Consider the following 18,594-nt stretch of genomic DNA (forward strand, 5'->3'; position numbering starts at 1 on the left):
ACCATTGTACTATCTTTAGAGACTTATCTTTTGGTTCAGTAGTCTAAAGATCTCATTCTCTTTCTATAAGGTGTGATTTAATATTTGTTTATGATATTATAAATAACTATATCGACTGGCGACGACTGCACAGAAATTTAAAATTTAATTGGATTAAAAATGACTAGAGTCACTAGAGATATTCGTAATTCTGATTTGTGCTATAATACTTTAATTTAAAATTAATGATGACAATAATACATTTGCTTTAAGAGCTTTTTTAAATGCCAATAAAATATATATTGTTATATTGTTTAATCACCATGTTTTTAAAGCTAAAACTTTATTATTTTTAAAACATAAAGCTTAATTATTTTATATTTATATAGTAAAAGAGGAAAAATTTTTTTCTGTTATTTTTATTAGGTACTTTAACTATATTTATTAGTTTTCATGTATCAATAATTTATATTATTTATTAATGTTTTGTTAAAGGACCTATGCCCGTTGATTATTATAAATAAATAATAGCTCACCACATTTATTAATTACAACAACTTTCCGAAAGATGCAACAGCGTGACCTTAGTTAAATTATGGATTTTAAATCTATGAGAAGAGGAATGGGGATGCCACAGGAAAGTCATCAGTACAGCATTTTCAAAAACACTATACCCATTGAGCCATCAATACCTTTATGTTCCGGGATATTGTATTTTTAATACATTAAATTGTGTTGTATACACAACCAATTCAACATAAATAGACTTACACAAATTATTTCACTCTACAACCTCTAAGCTACGGACAATACACTGTTATCTGCTATTACTTAAACTAATTTCTACTATTAATTAAAAAATAGTAAATTACTATTTGATCAATATTGTTAAAAATTATTTGCTTTTTAAATATTATTATTATAAAAAAAATAAACAATGTTACGGAATTTATAATAATTTTTCTTATGATAAGTCAAATTGTACCTATGTAAAACCAAACAGATAATAGAGCAGATCTACCCAAATATCTTGCACTGAGCATACTACCTGTGTAGTATGTATCAGTCTATAATTTAGACCACAATATACTCATTCTCACAAATCAGCAGCTAATGTAATTTTAACAAAGTGTATTTTTAATTATATTATTTCAGTTATTAAACTAATTAAATTGTAATAGAAATAAGATAAAATAAAAAAATATATACATTTATAAAAATAATTAAACAATATATTATCTAATAATAAGGATAATTATAACTAGGGCTGGGATTTGTATGAAAATATATATTTTTACTAAAACATGATAAATTAAGTATTGGAAATGATAAATTCATTTCACGTGATTTGCAAAAAAATAAAACATATTTTATTTTACATATTTCAACACAATTTGTAAAATTTCTGCATTTTTTTTTTTTTACATATTTCGTAAATTTTGACAATTTCGGTGGTTTAATAGTATTATACATTTATACTTTGATAATAGTACTCGTAAAAATTATAAGTGTATAATGCATATAGGAAATAAGTATATGAAAGTATTAGTTAAATATTAATAACTTGATTATAGTTTATCTTTTTTGTTTCTATTCAATAACTATACATTAATGATCTTAGATTATACTTTATGTTCAATAATTATTAAACAAAATATATTTACGAATTTTCAACAGTGTGTCAGTACTTGCATTCGCGTGGTTGTGAAAATATCTTTATATTTTTTAAATTAAATTGATTAAAAATTAAAAACAATTAATTGTATATTATTCAAAAATGATTTAGAATTTTATTTTATAATTCATATTTTGGCCATTTTAATTACATATATATGTACATATTTTTGGTTTTTTATTACATATAAATCTCAGCCTTAATTATAACATAATATATAAAGGTAAAAAATAATTAATATTTACAGCAGAACCCGTTTAAGACGCTCTCGCTTTAGACGATTTCTTGGCTAATAAGCAGATTTTTATGAGTCCCTTGATTTTGGCAACATTTAACATGTAATTACACTGGATAATACACTCTATGTTTCCAGATAAGACGCTCGTCTTGTCAATGATGTTAATATAAAAATACATTGTATTTTACTTACTGGAGAAGTTGAGCAGAAGGTCATTCTCATTATATATATTTTTTAAATCTTTTAAATATCACATTTTGACAAAATAGAGTTTATATTCAAAAGTAAAATAGGCTCTCTCTCATATGATATTTTAATATTTTGAAGGGATTCTAAAAATATTAATCTTAAAAAAATAAACCATGTAACTGTTATTTAGATTATTATTTTCTATACTAAATAACATTAATTAGTAATTTATATTTATATTAAAAAATGTACTTATCACGGCATATTGGCATATTGTCATATGATCATATTACTGATTCATCACTTATGAAATTAAGTCATTAATTTATAAATTATACACATATATTTTATTTTATTTCAATATTTTTTTACTCCAATAATAAATAATTATATTATACATATTTTAAAACTTATTATAAACATACTTGAAAGTAGCTTAGACTGATTAAAGTAAAATAATACATCAATGATATTTGGAAAATATAATTGTTTATAAAAAGAAATGAAAGCTTTACACTTTAGGTCAGTGGTTTTCAATTGGTATGCAACATCACACTAGTGTTCAGCAGAATGATCTTAGAATATACCGTAAAATTATTTAAAATATAAATCATTCATATAATATAAAGTATTGTGTGTAGGGTATCTCGCAATTTTCATAAAACCCCAATGACTACAGAAAACAAAAAAAAAAGATTGAGAACCACTGCTCTAGGTACTTTAAAATTATAAACACCAACTAAATTATTATAAGCCAAAAGTGTTGATACAAATGATACAATGTTTAAATCCAAGTCGCAAAATACCTTATTACATACAAATACTTAATATTTAGAGTATAATATGTAAAAAAAAAAAAAATAATAATTAGTTCCAGTAAATAGTTGAAAATATTTAGTAAGCATACAATATACATGTGAGTACAAATAATTATTTAGTTAGTTAATTTGTAAAAAATCAGTACAATTAATTATAATTGCATCAATTCACTATATCTTATACAAATACAATTATACTTAATAAAAAATGTGATAAAGCAAGATCTACTGTTCTAGCATATTGATAATAATACAATTTAAATATTATATAAGACATCACCCCAAACATAATATTTAACAGAATTATAAATTATAAATTAAAATATTTTATAATAATTAATCATTATTTTAATTGTACTATTAATATTATTATTTACAAAACAATATTATTCATTTATTCCACTGTACCAACACTGATTAGTATATTTTAAAGGAATTTTTCAAAATATAATAAATGTATGAAATTTAAAATAAAATATGCATGGTTAATTATTAGTTTTTGTTTGATTATCTGCAAAAATTTCTTCTTCCACAATCGAAATAAATGTGGATAACCAATTGAATTTTATTTTATTACATTTAATTTAATTATATATTACAACTGTACGGGTTGAAGCCTAATGAAACAAGAATAATTAATATATATATGAGGTGAACAATATTATAACTTATTAACTAATAACTTAAAATTAAAATAACAATTTATACTTAAAAAGAAAGAATATTAGTCATATAAAATGTGTTAAGAGAGAGTATAATAAATAGTTAGAAGAGAGAAAGGTAAATTGGTACTTATCTGGCGAATAGGAATTCTGAAATTGATATGGGAAACAATCTTACTTTTTAGAAGTTCTCTTAAGAAGTGTAAATTGGCTACATGTCTTCGATCTGATAAAGAAGATAGATTTAATGCTCTTTGGACAGGATAACATTTTTAAATCATTTTAAATTCTAGTAAGGAAACAACAATGAAATATTCTTGTACACAATTTAATATCATTGAAATAAAATTCATATTTTTATAAAATTAAAATAAGATATTTGTTACGTTTCAATGTTTACAACCAAATGTCCAAATACAATAAAAAATAAATAAAGGTATATGAAACAAATTGTCATTTTTAAAAAATGATTAATTTATATAAAAAAAATAATAATATAAATAATGGGAAAATCATCATATATTGTTTAAAATCACAAATTACCATTTAAATGTGTTTTAAAATATTGGTAGGTATAATAAGTGAAATATAAATATAAATATTTGTTCGGTGGAAATACTGCTTAAATGTTAAACAATGATAGACAGTAATAATCAATAAGGTAAATGTATATGATAACACTTAAGTTATTTTGATTTTTATACTTAATTATATATAATACAAAAAGTGTTATTATGTTCTTTATTTTAATTTAAAATATAATAGTTATAATGAGAGGTTGGGTTTTTATGATTTTAGGTATTTATTTTGTTTTTAGTTAAATGGGAATGAAATATTCATAAGACACAGAATTCGTAGAAAAATGTTATTTTACATAAAAACGAATATTTTAGGGATTAGAGAACATTCAATACATTAGTGAATATTTGAGAATAAAAAACAATATTTTTTTGAAGGAAAAAATTAATAATTATATTATTTATATGTAATACTTATGGACCAATTAATTTTTATTGTAAACAAAATAAAATAAAATAAATTGAAATTGAGTAATTTTGTAATTTTTTTTAGACTATTAAAAGAATATTAAGATAATATACTGCTTATTTTTAATTACACATTTAAAGAATTGTATATTATCATATTTAAAGGATTTTAAGAGAATATAAATCTGACCTTTTGTTATAATTAAAGACCGGAATTATAAGCATTTGCATATTTGTATTGTATTTATGCACTGATTCCATGAGCAAATTATATTTTGCATATAATAGCATATTTTTTCATTAGTGTATATTGTATACTTTGGTAAATAATCAATTCATTTAATTTCTTAATACTGGAAATTGGAATTTTTAATTATTACCTATTCACAAAAAAAATTTATATTGACAATTATTGATTAACTATTATTTGAAAAGCAAAATTACAAAAAATTAATTTTTCAAAGTTGTGTACAAATTAGTATTTGTTTGTTGTCTTATTGCAAATTTGAGCCATTATCTCATTATTTTGTTGTGATTGATTTAGTTATTCTGTTGTTTTTATTTAAAATTTGTATTATTTAACATATTTCAATATTTCCAAAAAAACAAAATAATGATTTTTTTTGATATTGAAGTAGTTTGTTGACTAACATTTTTTGATGTTGAAAGATACAATATTTAATTTTAATAAAAACATGATTAAGACAATTTTTTTTTTTTTTTTAATTTTGTAAATTGATAATACATATTGAAACATTTTTAACAATTACTTTTGTATATTGATGCATATATATTGACCCACTTTCTTTGCATATTTGCATCATATTTACCACCTTTTTAATGCATATAATTCCAGTCTCTAGTTATAATTTTAAATTTTAAATCATAAATATTTTATAAAGACCTATAGTCTTTACATCTACATAAATAGACTAGTACATTTAAATATTAACGTCTCACACAAAACTTATGCGAAATATGACATAATAAATATTGTCGTGATAATCTGGTAGTTCTTTGATCTTTAGTTAAATTTATTGCTGTAGGCAAGCCAAACCTATGATTTATCTCACAGTAATCTGGTAGTAATAATCTTTTACACAACATACAACGACCAACTACATCAAAATATAGCCATAATGAACGAGGTATATCTTGTCTTTTAAATGGTACACAATTATTAATCAAAGAGTAAAATGACAAATGACTTAATGGTTTTACAATTACATCATCATCAGGTCTCTTTAGACTTGTAAATACATCATTATATTTAACTAAATGCTCAAAAACTAGAGATTCAGGTAATTGAAATGGGTTATTTGATATATCAACTTTTTGAAAGATTCTACAACATATACTATCAGGATAGTATGATAACATATTGTCACCAACAAATAAGCAATCAAGTTTCTTCATTTCAGCGATGAAGTGAGGTAAATATGTCTGAAAAAAATTAATTTTTAATCAAATTAAGTAGGTATTCAAATTATTGGAATAAAACAATTTATAATAATTATTTGACTTTAATATTCTCAAAATGAATAATAATTTTTAGTACCTTATTATTAGGGCTCGGATTTTAAAGCATAATAAATAACAAAAAAAGCATAAAATTGTTTAAAAAAAGCAAAAATGAAGCATATTTATTTTTAAAAAAAGCAAAAAAAATCACGACTAAAAATTAACACGAATTAGGTTATAATTTTATAAAACTGAATAAGCTATCTGTAGATCGATAATCTATACATTTCAATCATTACATTTAATGACGTTTCGCACTAATGGTACGGTCACGGTCATTATTGCGGGTTTTCACATTTCTTATTAAGTAAATAAACACTTTTATATAATAATTTATTACGGGTTTTGACATTTCTTATAAATTATATAAACATTTTTTTAATTACTATAGCGTAACAAACAAATAAAAATTACACAGCTAGAATAACTGAAGAAAGCAATAAAAAAGCAAAAAAAGCATTTATATTAAAAAAAGCAAAAAAAAGCAAAAATAAATTCGTTTATTTCGAATCAGATTAACGTGAAACGAATTATGTATAAAAATTAGATTTTTATCTTAAATATATAAAAAGAAGCATTTGCTTTAAAATCCGAGCCCTACTTATTATGTATAAATTAGGTACATAAAAACTACCATTATCAAGAAAACAAAATATGTTAAAAACTCGTTAAATATATGATAAATGTGCTTGTAAGAGGGAATAAGTAAAAATTGAGATCTTTTTTGTAGATTCTTGTAGATTTTAGAGGCTTAGATTTTTTAGTATGAAATAAATATTTAATCGCTAGGTTCATATCTTATTGTAAAACATGTTGGAAAAATTAGAAAATAATAAAGAAATATGTTAAGAAAGAAAAAAAAATATGAATATTATTTTTTTCTATTGTTAGAACTATTATTGTAATTATTATTTATTTTATTATTTTATTTAAATCAAATGAAATCATGTTTAACAGTTGAACCAAGACCATAATATAATTTCCAACAGAATGTTATGGTATCAAATATTGTCAAAAATTTGAATATCATTCCATAAAATATAAAAAGAAGACAAGTCTTTATATTTCATAAAAGTTACATAAAGCCAAGATTATACTATTATGCATTTAATTAAAATATAAAATTAAACATAATAATTAAATTAATATTTATTATAGAATAATTTTATTAAGAGGAAAAATGTATATTAAAGGTTTGTTGTTTTTATTTATAAATTTTATTTTAAAAAATGATTATAGAAAAAATAATTATCTACACAAAATAAATAATTTGAATATAAAATATTAGTAGGTTTCATCATTAATTATACATAATTTTATTTTTATATTGACAAACACTATTGTTTTCAATTTAAAATAAGTCCATACTTATAATCAGCTTATTGTAATAAATAATATAAAATATGTATTGATTGATTTTAATATCTTTAATCAAGTATAAATAGCTATACAATTTAAAAAATTTATTTATTTTGATGTTAATTCAATCAAATCAGATGTTTTTATAGGAAATGTATTATTTACTAAGTACCTATACAACTAAAATAATATTACATTATATATATTTACCAAATAATTTCATATTAAATGTATGATACCCAATTTTATTATTAAAATTGACATTTTTGTATAGTATTTGTGTTGTAGAAGGGTTTTAATGACAATTTATAGTAAAATATAATATGTGATACCAAAATGAATGCAACACAATGAAAATCAATGGATATTGTTGTCAGATCTTAATAGCTTATTAAATACCTAATAATGTTTTAAATATATACTTACAAATATATATTTCAATTATTATAGATTTATGAGACCAATTATGTGTGTTATAGAATGATAATATTGATTTTATTCCAATTGAAATAAGGACATCATAGTCCATAGTTGGACCTCAATGGCAATGTAAGTGTATTACTTTAAAAAAACTATGTTATATTGTTATATATGAATTAAAAAATATGTTATAGTTGGTACACAAATAATATTATATAATATACACCATATTATTATTATTTTGTATGCACTAAAATAATAAGAAACATAAAATTCAATAAATTATATGTTTGCCTTTTTGCATTCTAGAATAATATTGTAGTATTAGAAGAAAATATTGATTTAATTAAAGTTTATGATAATCCGATGGAAATAAAGTTACATCAAGTAACAATAATGGCAAGTAATTACTTTAAAAAAAAAATTGAATATAAAATATAATATAAGTAAATAAGAAAAACTAACTTATAAAGTTAGATTTTTTTTAATTGGAACTAGATATACATTCTAACAAAATATATAATGTTCCAAGCCAAGTTTTTCTTATTTATTTATTTATATAGGACTGAACAAAAAGAAAAACAAATATATAAAATAATACTTATTAATTAAGTTTGAAAATAATAACTTATAAATCATATATGAAAGAGAATAATTCATGTATAAGATACTTAGATACCTAATGTATAAAATAGTTTTTCCCAAATATTTTTAGTTTCCTGAAATCAGTGTTTTTTTTTTTACTTAAACCCTTTTACATACACACCATCTAACTGTTTTAATAAATTGTTTATTAGTGCATTAAAGAATAAACTGAAGATAAATTTTATAATAAAAAAATAAAAAAGCCTTAGTAATACTACATAGATATTAATCAATTCACTAAATTACCAGCATATTTTTGGCTGCAGATAATGTCTGTAGATTTTTCAGAAACAATATTTCAAATGGTAAAGATTTCAAACCAACTGAATCCATTTTTAAGGTTAATAATGTACCACAAACTGTATCCATAGACAACCAATTCCAGAAGGTATCTTGACTAAATTGTGAAGCAGGTAGTTTACTACCCGATATGCTAAGATATCTAATGGGTAAACTGCCAATTTCTACAGGAATTGTTGGTAAATCACAGTTTTCCAAAACAAGTTTGCCCAAATGTTTCATGTTTAATAGACTGTTGTCAAAGCGATTAATAGCTACAAACTCAAGAGGTTTTGTACTACAAACCATATTATAGTTATTACTACTCGCCGTATTCAGCAAGTGGCGTTTACCGATGACTACATTTTTCCCGTTAATAATGTCAATAAGTTGATGGTAGAACGAATGAAGCATTTCCTTGTCGTCGGCTACTATCAATAACATTTGTCTGGGCTCTCTGAACTCCAATCCCATTTTCTTTTCTTTAATGAACTTGTAGTATATGTTTTCCAACATGGCAATGTCGTAGTGGATTCCGTTTGGGTACATTGAGTTCAACACAAACACATAGTATTTGCCGTTTACTTTTTTGGTCAACAAATATGACCTGAGTGACTGTGAATTGGCTTTTGCTGGTCGTGGGACCAGATTTTGGATGATGAGCGAACATTGGATTAACATTGTTTATCGAAGTTTGCGTTTATTTTAAAACGAAGAATAGGTTATCGTCGAGCTTTCAATTGAAGCGCGATTGCACAATTTAGGTGCTATTTGACTGCACAGAATACGAGATGATAGATCAAAACGGGAATATCGGTGAAATCAGAAACTACCTACACACGTTAACACTACTGGACCACAAACTATGGATTGACGCGAAGGCGAAAGTCTGAAGCGCTTAACCCACGAATCTCTTGTTGAGTTGTATAATCTGCGCATGCACGACTGACGAGTTGACGAATGTGCACAGTTTTTAAGCGCAAATACGTCACGATAGAGTACACCGACGCGTGCGTAAATAGCACGACTCATCCTAAAATCTGAGACCCGTGAAGTGTACAAATTAAATGTGCGGGCGAGTGGCGCATGCCCCTTGCATACCGTTAATAATAATATTATGTACCATCTAAGGAACGCTTTCAGAAGAACAGTCCGATAAAGTGTGGGGTGTTGCTTGGCAACAAAAATATTTTATAGCGACCCATTTCCCAATCTCCTGTTGCATAAACACGGCCCACTCGGCACGCTATTCGACAAAATTGTCAAGGCTCGTTTTATATAGTAAGACGTTTTGTCATCGCGTCTAACAAAATATCGATTAGTAAACACTAATAGTTATAACAAATCAAAGCAGTAAAGTACACATTTTGTACTGTTTTCTAAAAGACTTTATGTTTTTCCTAGTAAATCCTTATTTCGATGGAAACCCAATAGATACTACCTATATTGCTTTATTATTTATTATTGATCAAGCCAACCCGTAGTATGTTGGTTAAACGAAATGACCAAATGGTGCTGGTGCTGTTACGAAGACTATAATATTATATATGTATATATATACTATAGTAAAATTATGACTAAATATAATAATATTCGATTTACATCAAAATTGATTTATGCATTTATTTACTCTGCGGGTCTAATCTCGATTACTACCTGTCTATAAGTTTGAAGCTCCAGTATTAGCGGGTGTTGACATATTGTCTTCAAGAGCTGTTTTCAACATTTAAAAAAATAATGTAACAGTTTCTTTCAACCGAATGTATCCTAACATATTATTAATTATTATATAACTACCCGTAAAATAAGAAAGGTAAATATGTAAATAATATAATGAATAATTATAATATATAAAAATAATAAAAATTGTATAATAATAATAATAATAGCTCATCTGGCGCAAAGAGAGAATTTTACCAAATACAATAATAATATAATACAAAATAATAATATAGGTACCTTAATATTATTAATTACCTATTTTTTTATGAAATGGATTTTTTTATATTAAAAAAATACAAAACCTTTTTCACATTTTATTTTATTGACAAATTACATTGTATGATGCTTATATAATTATAATTATTTCATTTATTTTTTATTGTAAATATTATTATTATTATTATTTACATCAGGCGCGAACGCAGGGGGGTTGGGTGTTTAAATTCCCCCCGAAATATCAGGAATATAAAATAAATTATCTGACCTACAAATGAATACCTAGTATAATATTTATGTACATTTTTTCAACCACCTCCCCCCCCTCCGAAATTTTTCCTGCGTTCGCGCCTGATTTACATATTTACTTCCCCTATTTTACGGATTGGTATCATCAATCATGTATTCGCGCGTGTATATAATAATATGCGAGGGCAACTGTTGAATTTTGCTCTAGGTAGTTTGGAGAGAATTGATATAAAAAAAAGTGAGCAAGTGGGTATCGCTTTGCTGTTTAGTAAAGATGGAGAGTAGGTCACTGGTCACTATAAAGGATGTGTTAAATTTGAACGCAATGAAAGGTATCATTGTACATGAAAAACGATTCTGAACGGAGATGATTTGTCAGTCAATGATAATTAGTAGGAATAGTAGGATATATTAAATTAGTACCTGTATTTAATTTGTAATATATCATTATTCTACGCGATTTCATAAAAAATTAAATTTCATACGCTCATAAAATTTTTTCTGTATTGACGCTGGAATTTTTTTTTACAGTTACTCAAAGGAAAATGTAAGAATAACTTTGTATTGGGTTTTTTAACCTTAGGTATAAATCGCAAACATTTTATGAATTTTCAACTTCAAAATTCCTTTCAAATTTTCACGATTTTGATATATTTCGTAAACATTTGAACTTTAAATGCTTATTTTTTTTTTTTTTACTACGATAAGTACAACTTATAATAAACCTTCTATTAAATTTTAAAGATGTTTTGGAAAGCCGAATTTTTTTTATTGGCATTTCAAGAAAAAAAATTTAGAAAAATCAAAAATTTCAATGGTTTATAAATAGTTTAAAAAAATTCTAAATATTTTGAAAATGTAATCGTGAATAGATAATGCTAATATAAACAATTGGTGAAAATTTCAAGTATTTACAATGATTAGTTTTTGAGTTACAGCAAAATCAAAAATCGATTTTGTCGAAAAGTGGTTATGCGTAAAAATTCACGTTTTTCGTTACTTTTTTAGGGTTTTTCCTTACTTTTTTTGAAAACTACTGGAAATTTTTTAATTTTGATTCACTTTCCTTTTCAAAACGGGGCTGAAGTCAAAAATCAAACCATTATTACTACTCCAAAACGTGATGACAGACACAAAAAAAAAAATAAAAAATAAAAAAAAACACACATCTTTGTAGAATCAATACATTCATCACTCCGTTCAAAATCTAAAAGGTATACTTTAAAGGGCAACTGGTACACACCCGACACCCGTATTAGTAGAGCATTAGATATATAATATACCTTTAAAGTGCCTTAGTATTAGCTTAAGGCTAGTTCACACGAAAGGCGTTTAACACGCGTTAACATTGATACCACTGTTTACATCTTACATGGTTATCGATTTTACGTGTTGAGAAAGCGTATTACCCCTTTTTTCCTTGTGGCACCAGAAAACGGAGGCTGTAAAACACGCGTTGTAAACTTGTAACTGAACACATCAATGCAAATCTACGTAAACGTCGTAAACTCGTAGGTATTTAGACATGTTCTAACGCTCATAATAGACAAGGTTCTTACGTTATCGCTGTATTTTTGTACAACATAATAAATACGGTAGGTAATTCGTTTTTGATGTTAAATGTAGAATAAGGTGACAAATGTATTATATTTAGCCTAAGATGAGAAGCAAACTCCTTAATCCGGTTCTGAATTTGTCAATCACATCTAATATGACACTTCTTATTAGTCGCTGTTTTTAGTGCTGTTTGTATACCAAATTTATAAAACTATACTTATCATATAGGTTAAAGTTAGATAAGTATATCTATACCCTATACGTATACTATAAAAGTATAAACTTTTGTAATGCAGTGAAATAATGAAGGTACAGACATTGTATTGTATCTATATCTATTACCTAACACTACTAAATATTATAATTATTATACACCTTCACCGTTGATAATACTAATAGGAATACATAAATATAACTATATAATTTGTTATCCATGGCATCGAAGTACAAGTATAAAGTTGTACGAAAAAGGGGTCAGATACACCGCCCACAGCCGATCACCCGCTCAGCAACCCATAATTCATCAATAACTTGCCTACCCTTTCCTTCGGTATACTATCATATAACAGCAAGTTATATTTTTATATAATCTGAAAACTCCCCGCGCGTTTAATCGAATACATAACCCTTCTATATTGTACCTCCTCTAAATAGTAAATAATGAAAAACTATAGGTAATATTTTTGCTTAGAGTCCCCCCCATATATCTGATATAAGCGATCAAACCTCTGCAGTCTGTTGTATAAATTTCTCCCACCAGTCCCACCTCTATTACATGATTGATGTACCTAGGTAATTAATGATTAATAAGAAATTAATAAAATAACATATATAATTATAATCAAATACCTAGTTTTAGCCTAATTATATTAACACATTAGACACATACTCCCTTCCCAATCTTCGCTGCTTACACTAGGTATTCCACAACCATACACGTCCTTGTAATTGCCACAACATCTAACGTTGTATTTTGGATCATGTTTTACTGCCTAAATATTATTCTTACCTATCGTGTTTTCGTGAGATATCTGTAAACTATGGACTACGTCCTGTATTCCTGCATGTAATTCTGTCAATATACTGCGTATTAACCTGTCATTTATGTATATACATATATATATTATTATGTTTATGTATATTTATGTATATACATTAAATTATATATGTTCATATTATAGTTTTATTTTACTAAAATGTCGAACTGGTACGATATTTGTTGTCTTGTCGACGCTTTAAAATCAGAAAAAAATTAACTTCTTAATACTTAAGATATTTTTGTAAGACTCGTCGGCTTCATCGTTCGAATGTTATTAAAATAAAAACACCTATCTAAATTCTAAGAATAATAATTAGTATTTTACTATTTTATATACGCTGTTCACAACGAATTTAAACAGCGCGAAATAGTTAACACTATATTATTTTACTATAAGTACCTACTATATTATTTATAATAATAAATTGTCCTCGTAGATGATTTTTATATTTTAAAATGCCCAATTGACATTTGACAGTGTCGCATAGTTCGTCCCATAGTAGCCATAGTCGATTACGTCACTGCGGAACTGATCAAAAGACATTAGGCGATCATAATAGTTGTAATTATAGTTATAACTTATAACTTATAAGTTATAAGTAATAGTAGTAAACATTTGATATCGATGAACAATTTTATATTACCTGCCTACTGTTAGTTTACCACGTATATGTAAATCAGATAATCCAGAATATTTTTTGAAATTCTCTGTATCCATACACATTATAGATAATTTTCTAAACCTCATTCATAACAATTAAATTTAATAACAGACAATAATTTAATTATCATGAAAAATAATACAGATACTTAGGTACATTTAGGTACAAATGGTTTTAAAGAAAAGTTCAAATTTATATACTGGCCTAAATAAACAATAATAATAAATGTTGTTAAAAGTTAAATTCAGCTTGTGAAGTTACGAACTATTATTGTTTTATTAATTAATGATTAACTCATTACTCATATGAGTTCATATGGAAATTCATATTGATATTCTGGATAGTCGGACAACGTAGTGAATGTGGGCAGTTAATTAACAGTTTTCGTGATCAATAATGTTAATTAAATAATATCTATACATGACATTTTAGTTATGAGTAGGTAACTACACAAAACTATTAGGTGCGATAAAGTTACTGTTAATACAAAATTACAAACATAAGTTTCAAAGCTTATTTCTTCATCAACTTTGAATGTTTTTCTTCTCTAGCTTTAGTTTTTTTAAACGATTAATTATTCCAAAATATTTTAATTTAATAAGTAAAGTAGGTGTTGACGGTATTGTTAGTTTTTTTCGGTTCAATAACTTAGTATGATAATATGATAGTATGATAGTATGCGTTTGTATACGGTCTTGGGCCTGGTCACAGATATATATATGTGAGCCTGGTGAATGCGTCCCTGCAGCTTGCTGTCGGGTAGTGTGATTGCCACGTCGACGCTTGGCTACACTGCCGGTGAACGCTGGTTCTTACTCGTCACCAATAATTGTGTGTACTGTAGTAGTGTGTACTCACCACGGATATAATATGGTGAATTGCAATTATGACATATTATTACTATTATTATTATCAATCTGACATATTATTATTATTATTAACCATGACATATTATTATTATTATTATCAATCATGAAATATTATTATTATTATTATCAACCATGAAATATTATTATTATTATTATCAACCATGAAATATTATTATTATTATTATTATTTCATATATCATCATTAGTTATCACACTTACAATAATAAAATAACCGTATTTTTCATACGTATACATAAATAATGATATAAATATAAGAAATAGCGTATTTTACTGGGTTGCATAAACGTTCATTAGTAATTTACAGAGCCGTTAAAAAATATTGGGTGTCGCTTGAACGCTCGTTAGCGTTAACGGGCTTGTAATTTATCGGCTACTGGGCCTGTAAAGCGTAAAGTACTTAAGTACAGGATTACGGGTCCGATTTTGGTTCGGTAACTTTTACAGATCCGTTAATATGGTGATAAGAAATATAATTTCCTAGGTATCAGCAGTATCAGCTACCTACTTTTTATTATTATTAAAAACAAGTAAAATTTTAATCAAAATATAATATTATAAATATAGGTAGGTACCTGCCTGGTTTCAGTTTTTTTTCTTCACACTTATAAAATATGTCATCATCTAACTCAGATTCAACGAGTGATGATGATTTTATCGTTGAAGTGCTTCAGGTGTTATCGAGACCCATGTTTTTTCCTGATCCAATCCGTCGACAGAATATAATGATACCTACAGATTTTAAACAGAGATTTAGGTACTTATAACATATTTGATTTGACTGTTTTTACATAATATTTTAAATAGTAATGCCTACGTTACTATTTGTTATAACTTTATTAGACCTGATCTTTAGTCTGAAACGATTAAAGACATATTCTGGTTTCTATTTTCTTGAACTTTGTACTTAAACCTAATAGTTTGGTATGTTAGGTTATCTAAAACAATTTTTAATGAACTACTGGATATGGTTCAAGATAGCTTATGTCAAAATACACACCGATGTCATTGTCACCAAAATTGCAGCTTCTAATACAACTGATATAATGCAACTGGTACTTTTCAGGTGAATATTTTAGATTAATGCATTTTAATATGTTGTATATATACAAATGTACCTGTCAAATTTTAGGCAGTTTTAGGAGACCAGATACGAATCCATAAATCAAAGTGTCAAAGTGTCGTATGACACAAAAAGTATCAACATGTATCACTAAAACCAAAATACATTCAAATGCCAGAAACAAAAGCTGACAGAAAATTTGTCTATGAAAATTTCTAAAAAATGTGCCAATTTTCTAAAGTCATTGGAGCAATAGATTGTATTCATATCACTATATCAGGATACAATCTCCCAGTAAAAATATTAGAAAAAAATTCCGCAAAAGAATAGGCTATTTTTCAATTAATGTTCAAGCTGTATGCAACTAATTTAAACATTGTCTATGTCCTTTAAGTAAAGTAACTTTTTTTTTTTATGAAATTTTCAAACACTAAGTTAATGCATTTATTTTAATATAAAAATTTTGTTTCAAAATAAATAGTATCATACTATCATTGTGAACACAGAAGATCAAAAAAAAGAAAATTTACAAATATTAAAATTCAATGTATTTTAAACACAGGACAATCACAAAAAAAAGGTAAATAGTGTTGTACGATTTAGTAACGAAAGCGATTTAATGATAAACGAATAATTAAAGAAAACAATTTATTTTAAACATGCCATTAAAATATTATACTGTACAATTTATACATAATTTTGATTATTAAACAAAATTGTCCAAAAATCATTTAAGAACTAAAATTTAATCGGAAAAAAAGTCCTTTATATAATTGTAAATTTAAATAGTTATCTTTGTACAATTTACTAAGATGGCTTATGTACAATATTTTATAGAGAAAACCTCTAATAACTTTTACTTTTAACTTGTAAATGTATATTTTTAAAACTATTCATATTAGTCCTTTATAACTACTAGCTATCCCCATACACTTTATTACTTCACAATAGGTCCCATTATTAAAATAATATCTAATACCAATGCTCTCTTAGCTTATCTTATTATGTATAAAATGGTATCCAACTTATGCACTGAACACTAATGTTTTATTTTATATCTGTTGCACAGTACTGGGTGAAAACAAAACGTAGAAATTACTTGTTGCCGACAATGATGGATTTTTATAAACGTATGTCCAATAAATTTATCTTAGAATAATATATATATATAATTTTTATAATCTCAATTTGTAAGATAATTTTTAATTTAAATAATCTGTTACATTAAAAGTCATAACAGTAAAAAATATTGTTAATTATCAATATTTTATTTGTAGTAAAAAGTATGTTTATTTTATTAATTATTATTTATTACACTCATTAGAAGACATTGTTATAACAATATATTTAATGTATGAATTCTATTTAGTTCTCAACTGGTCCACTAAACTTTGTAATTTTAATTGATAATAACTAATAACTACTGTTTTCTCCTATAATCCTAATTTAATTATTTGTGTATGTATTTTTCTGTTTTATTAGTATGGAAAGTTATAATGAAATATGTAAAGAACAGAGTAATTGGCGGGCAACAAGAGTAAAACAAATCAATACCTGGCTTGAACAAACACCAAAAAAAAAAAAAATCGAATGTAAAGATTGTTTATATTATACACATTTTCAATTTTTATTTTTCATATGATTTATTTGTTGATTCTCACGTGTCAAACATAATGATGATTTTTTTCATTAGATAAATCATTGAATCAACTTTATCAGTTTTTTTTAATGTCTCATCATTTTTTTAATCTTAATACTATTTCACTGTTCTATATCAACAAAGTTAAATAATAACGCTAATTTTTCAGAAAATAAACATACCATTATTGAAAAGTAACTTCAATAATATATGCATGTAAGCAGTGGCGCCGAAATTTTTTTTAGGTGTGGCAATGGACATTAATATGATATCCACTGCTCCTTCTTATCTTAATTATAAATTTTTTATACTTAAACACTACCAATGCTAGGAGTATCCACCTTTTAAATTATGTGTGGCAGCTGTCACACTTTACATATAGCCATGTAGGTTTGGTGCCACTGCATGTAAACATTTAGTTATTTCTTATTTTCTTTGATTATTATAAAAGTGTAATATCACAACCATAGTTCCAGATTATAACACAATATATACATTTTTTTAAGCTAATAAACAAAAAAAAAACTAACAAAATATTAAATATACTTGTATCAGTATAAAGAGGAATAAGGAACTGTAATTTCTTGTAAAATGAAGAAATTAATTAATTAAAACTATAAGATTATTATGAATACAAAATTTATTTATTTATGATTTACTATTAAAAAAAAAAATTGTAATGAGCCTGAAAAAAAAATATTTGTTTAGTCTGTAATTGTAATATAATATTTACATTTTTGCAATTTATTTTAATTTATCTACAGCATACAATATATTTTATATTCATTA

The 18,594-nt window shown here is 25.1% G+C and overlaps 1 protein-coding gene and 2 long non-coding RNA genes across 3 annotated transcripts; 2 read left to right on the forward strand and 1 right to left on the reverse strand.

Moving 5' to 3' along the window:
* Nucleotides 1-5,026: 5,026 nt before the first annotated feature.
* LOC132926602 (uncharacterized) lies at nt 5,027-9,767 on the reverse strand. Its single transcript, XM_060990973.1, has 2 exons — nt 8,739-9,767; nt 5,027-5,990 (listed from the first exon to the last, which is right to left on the reverse strand). The coding sequence occupies exons 1-2, from the start codon at nt 9,450-9,452 to the stop codon at nt 5,496-5,498; spliced, it is 1,209 nt and encodes a 402-aa protein (XP_060846956.1). The 5' UTR covers nt 9,453-9,767; the 3' UTR covers nt 5,027-5,495.
* A 5,872-nt stretch (nt 9,768-15,639) lies between these two features.
* LOC132927960 (uncharacterized) lies at nt 15,640-16,558 on the forward strand. The gene is made up of 3 exons (XR_009661914.1): nt 15,640-15,860; nt 16,037-16,169; nt 16,236-16,558. It is a non-coding gene; the product is annotated as an uncharacterized LOC132927960 (long non-coding RNA).
* Nucleotides 16,559-16,651: 93 nt separating this feature from the next.
* LOC132924027 (uncharacterized) lies at nt 16,652-17,785 on the forward strand. Its single transcript, XR_009661286.1, has 3 exons — nt 16,652-16,746; nt 17,236-17,296; nt 17,649-17,785. It is a non-coding gene; the product is annotated as an uncharacterized LOC132924027 (long non-coding RNA).
* Nucleotides 17,786-18,594: the final 809 nt, after the last annotated feature.

The sequence above is a fragment of the Rhopalosiphum padi genome, chromosome 3 (assembly GCF_020882245.1).
Source record: "Rhopalosiphum padi isolate XX-2018 chromosome 3, ASM2088224v1, whole genome shotgun sequence".
Classification (NCBI taxonomy): Eukaryota; Metazoa; Arthropoda; class Insecta; order Hemiptera; family Aphididae; genus Rhopalosiphum; species Rhopalosiphum padi.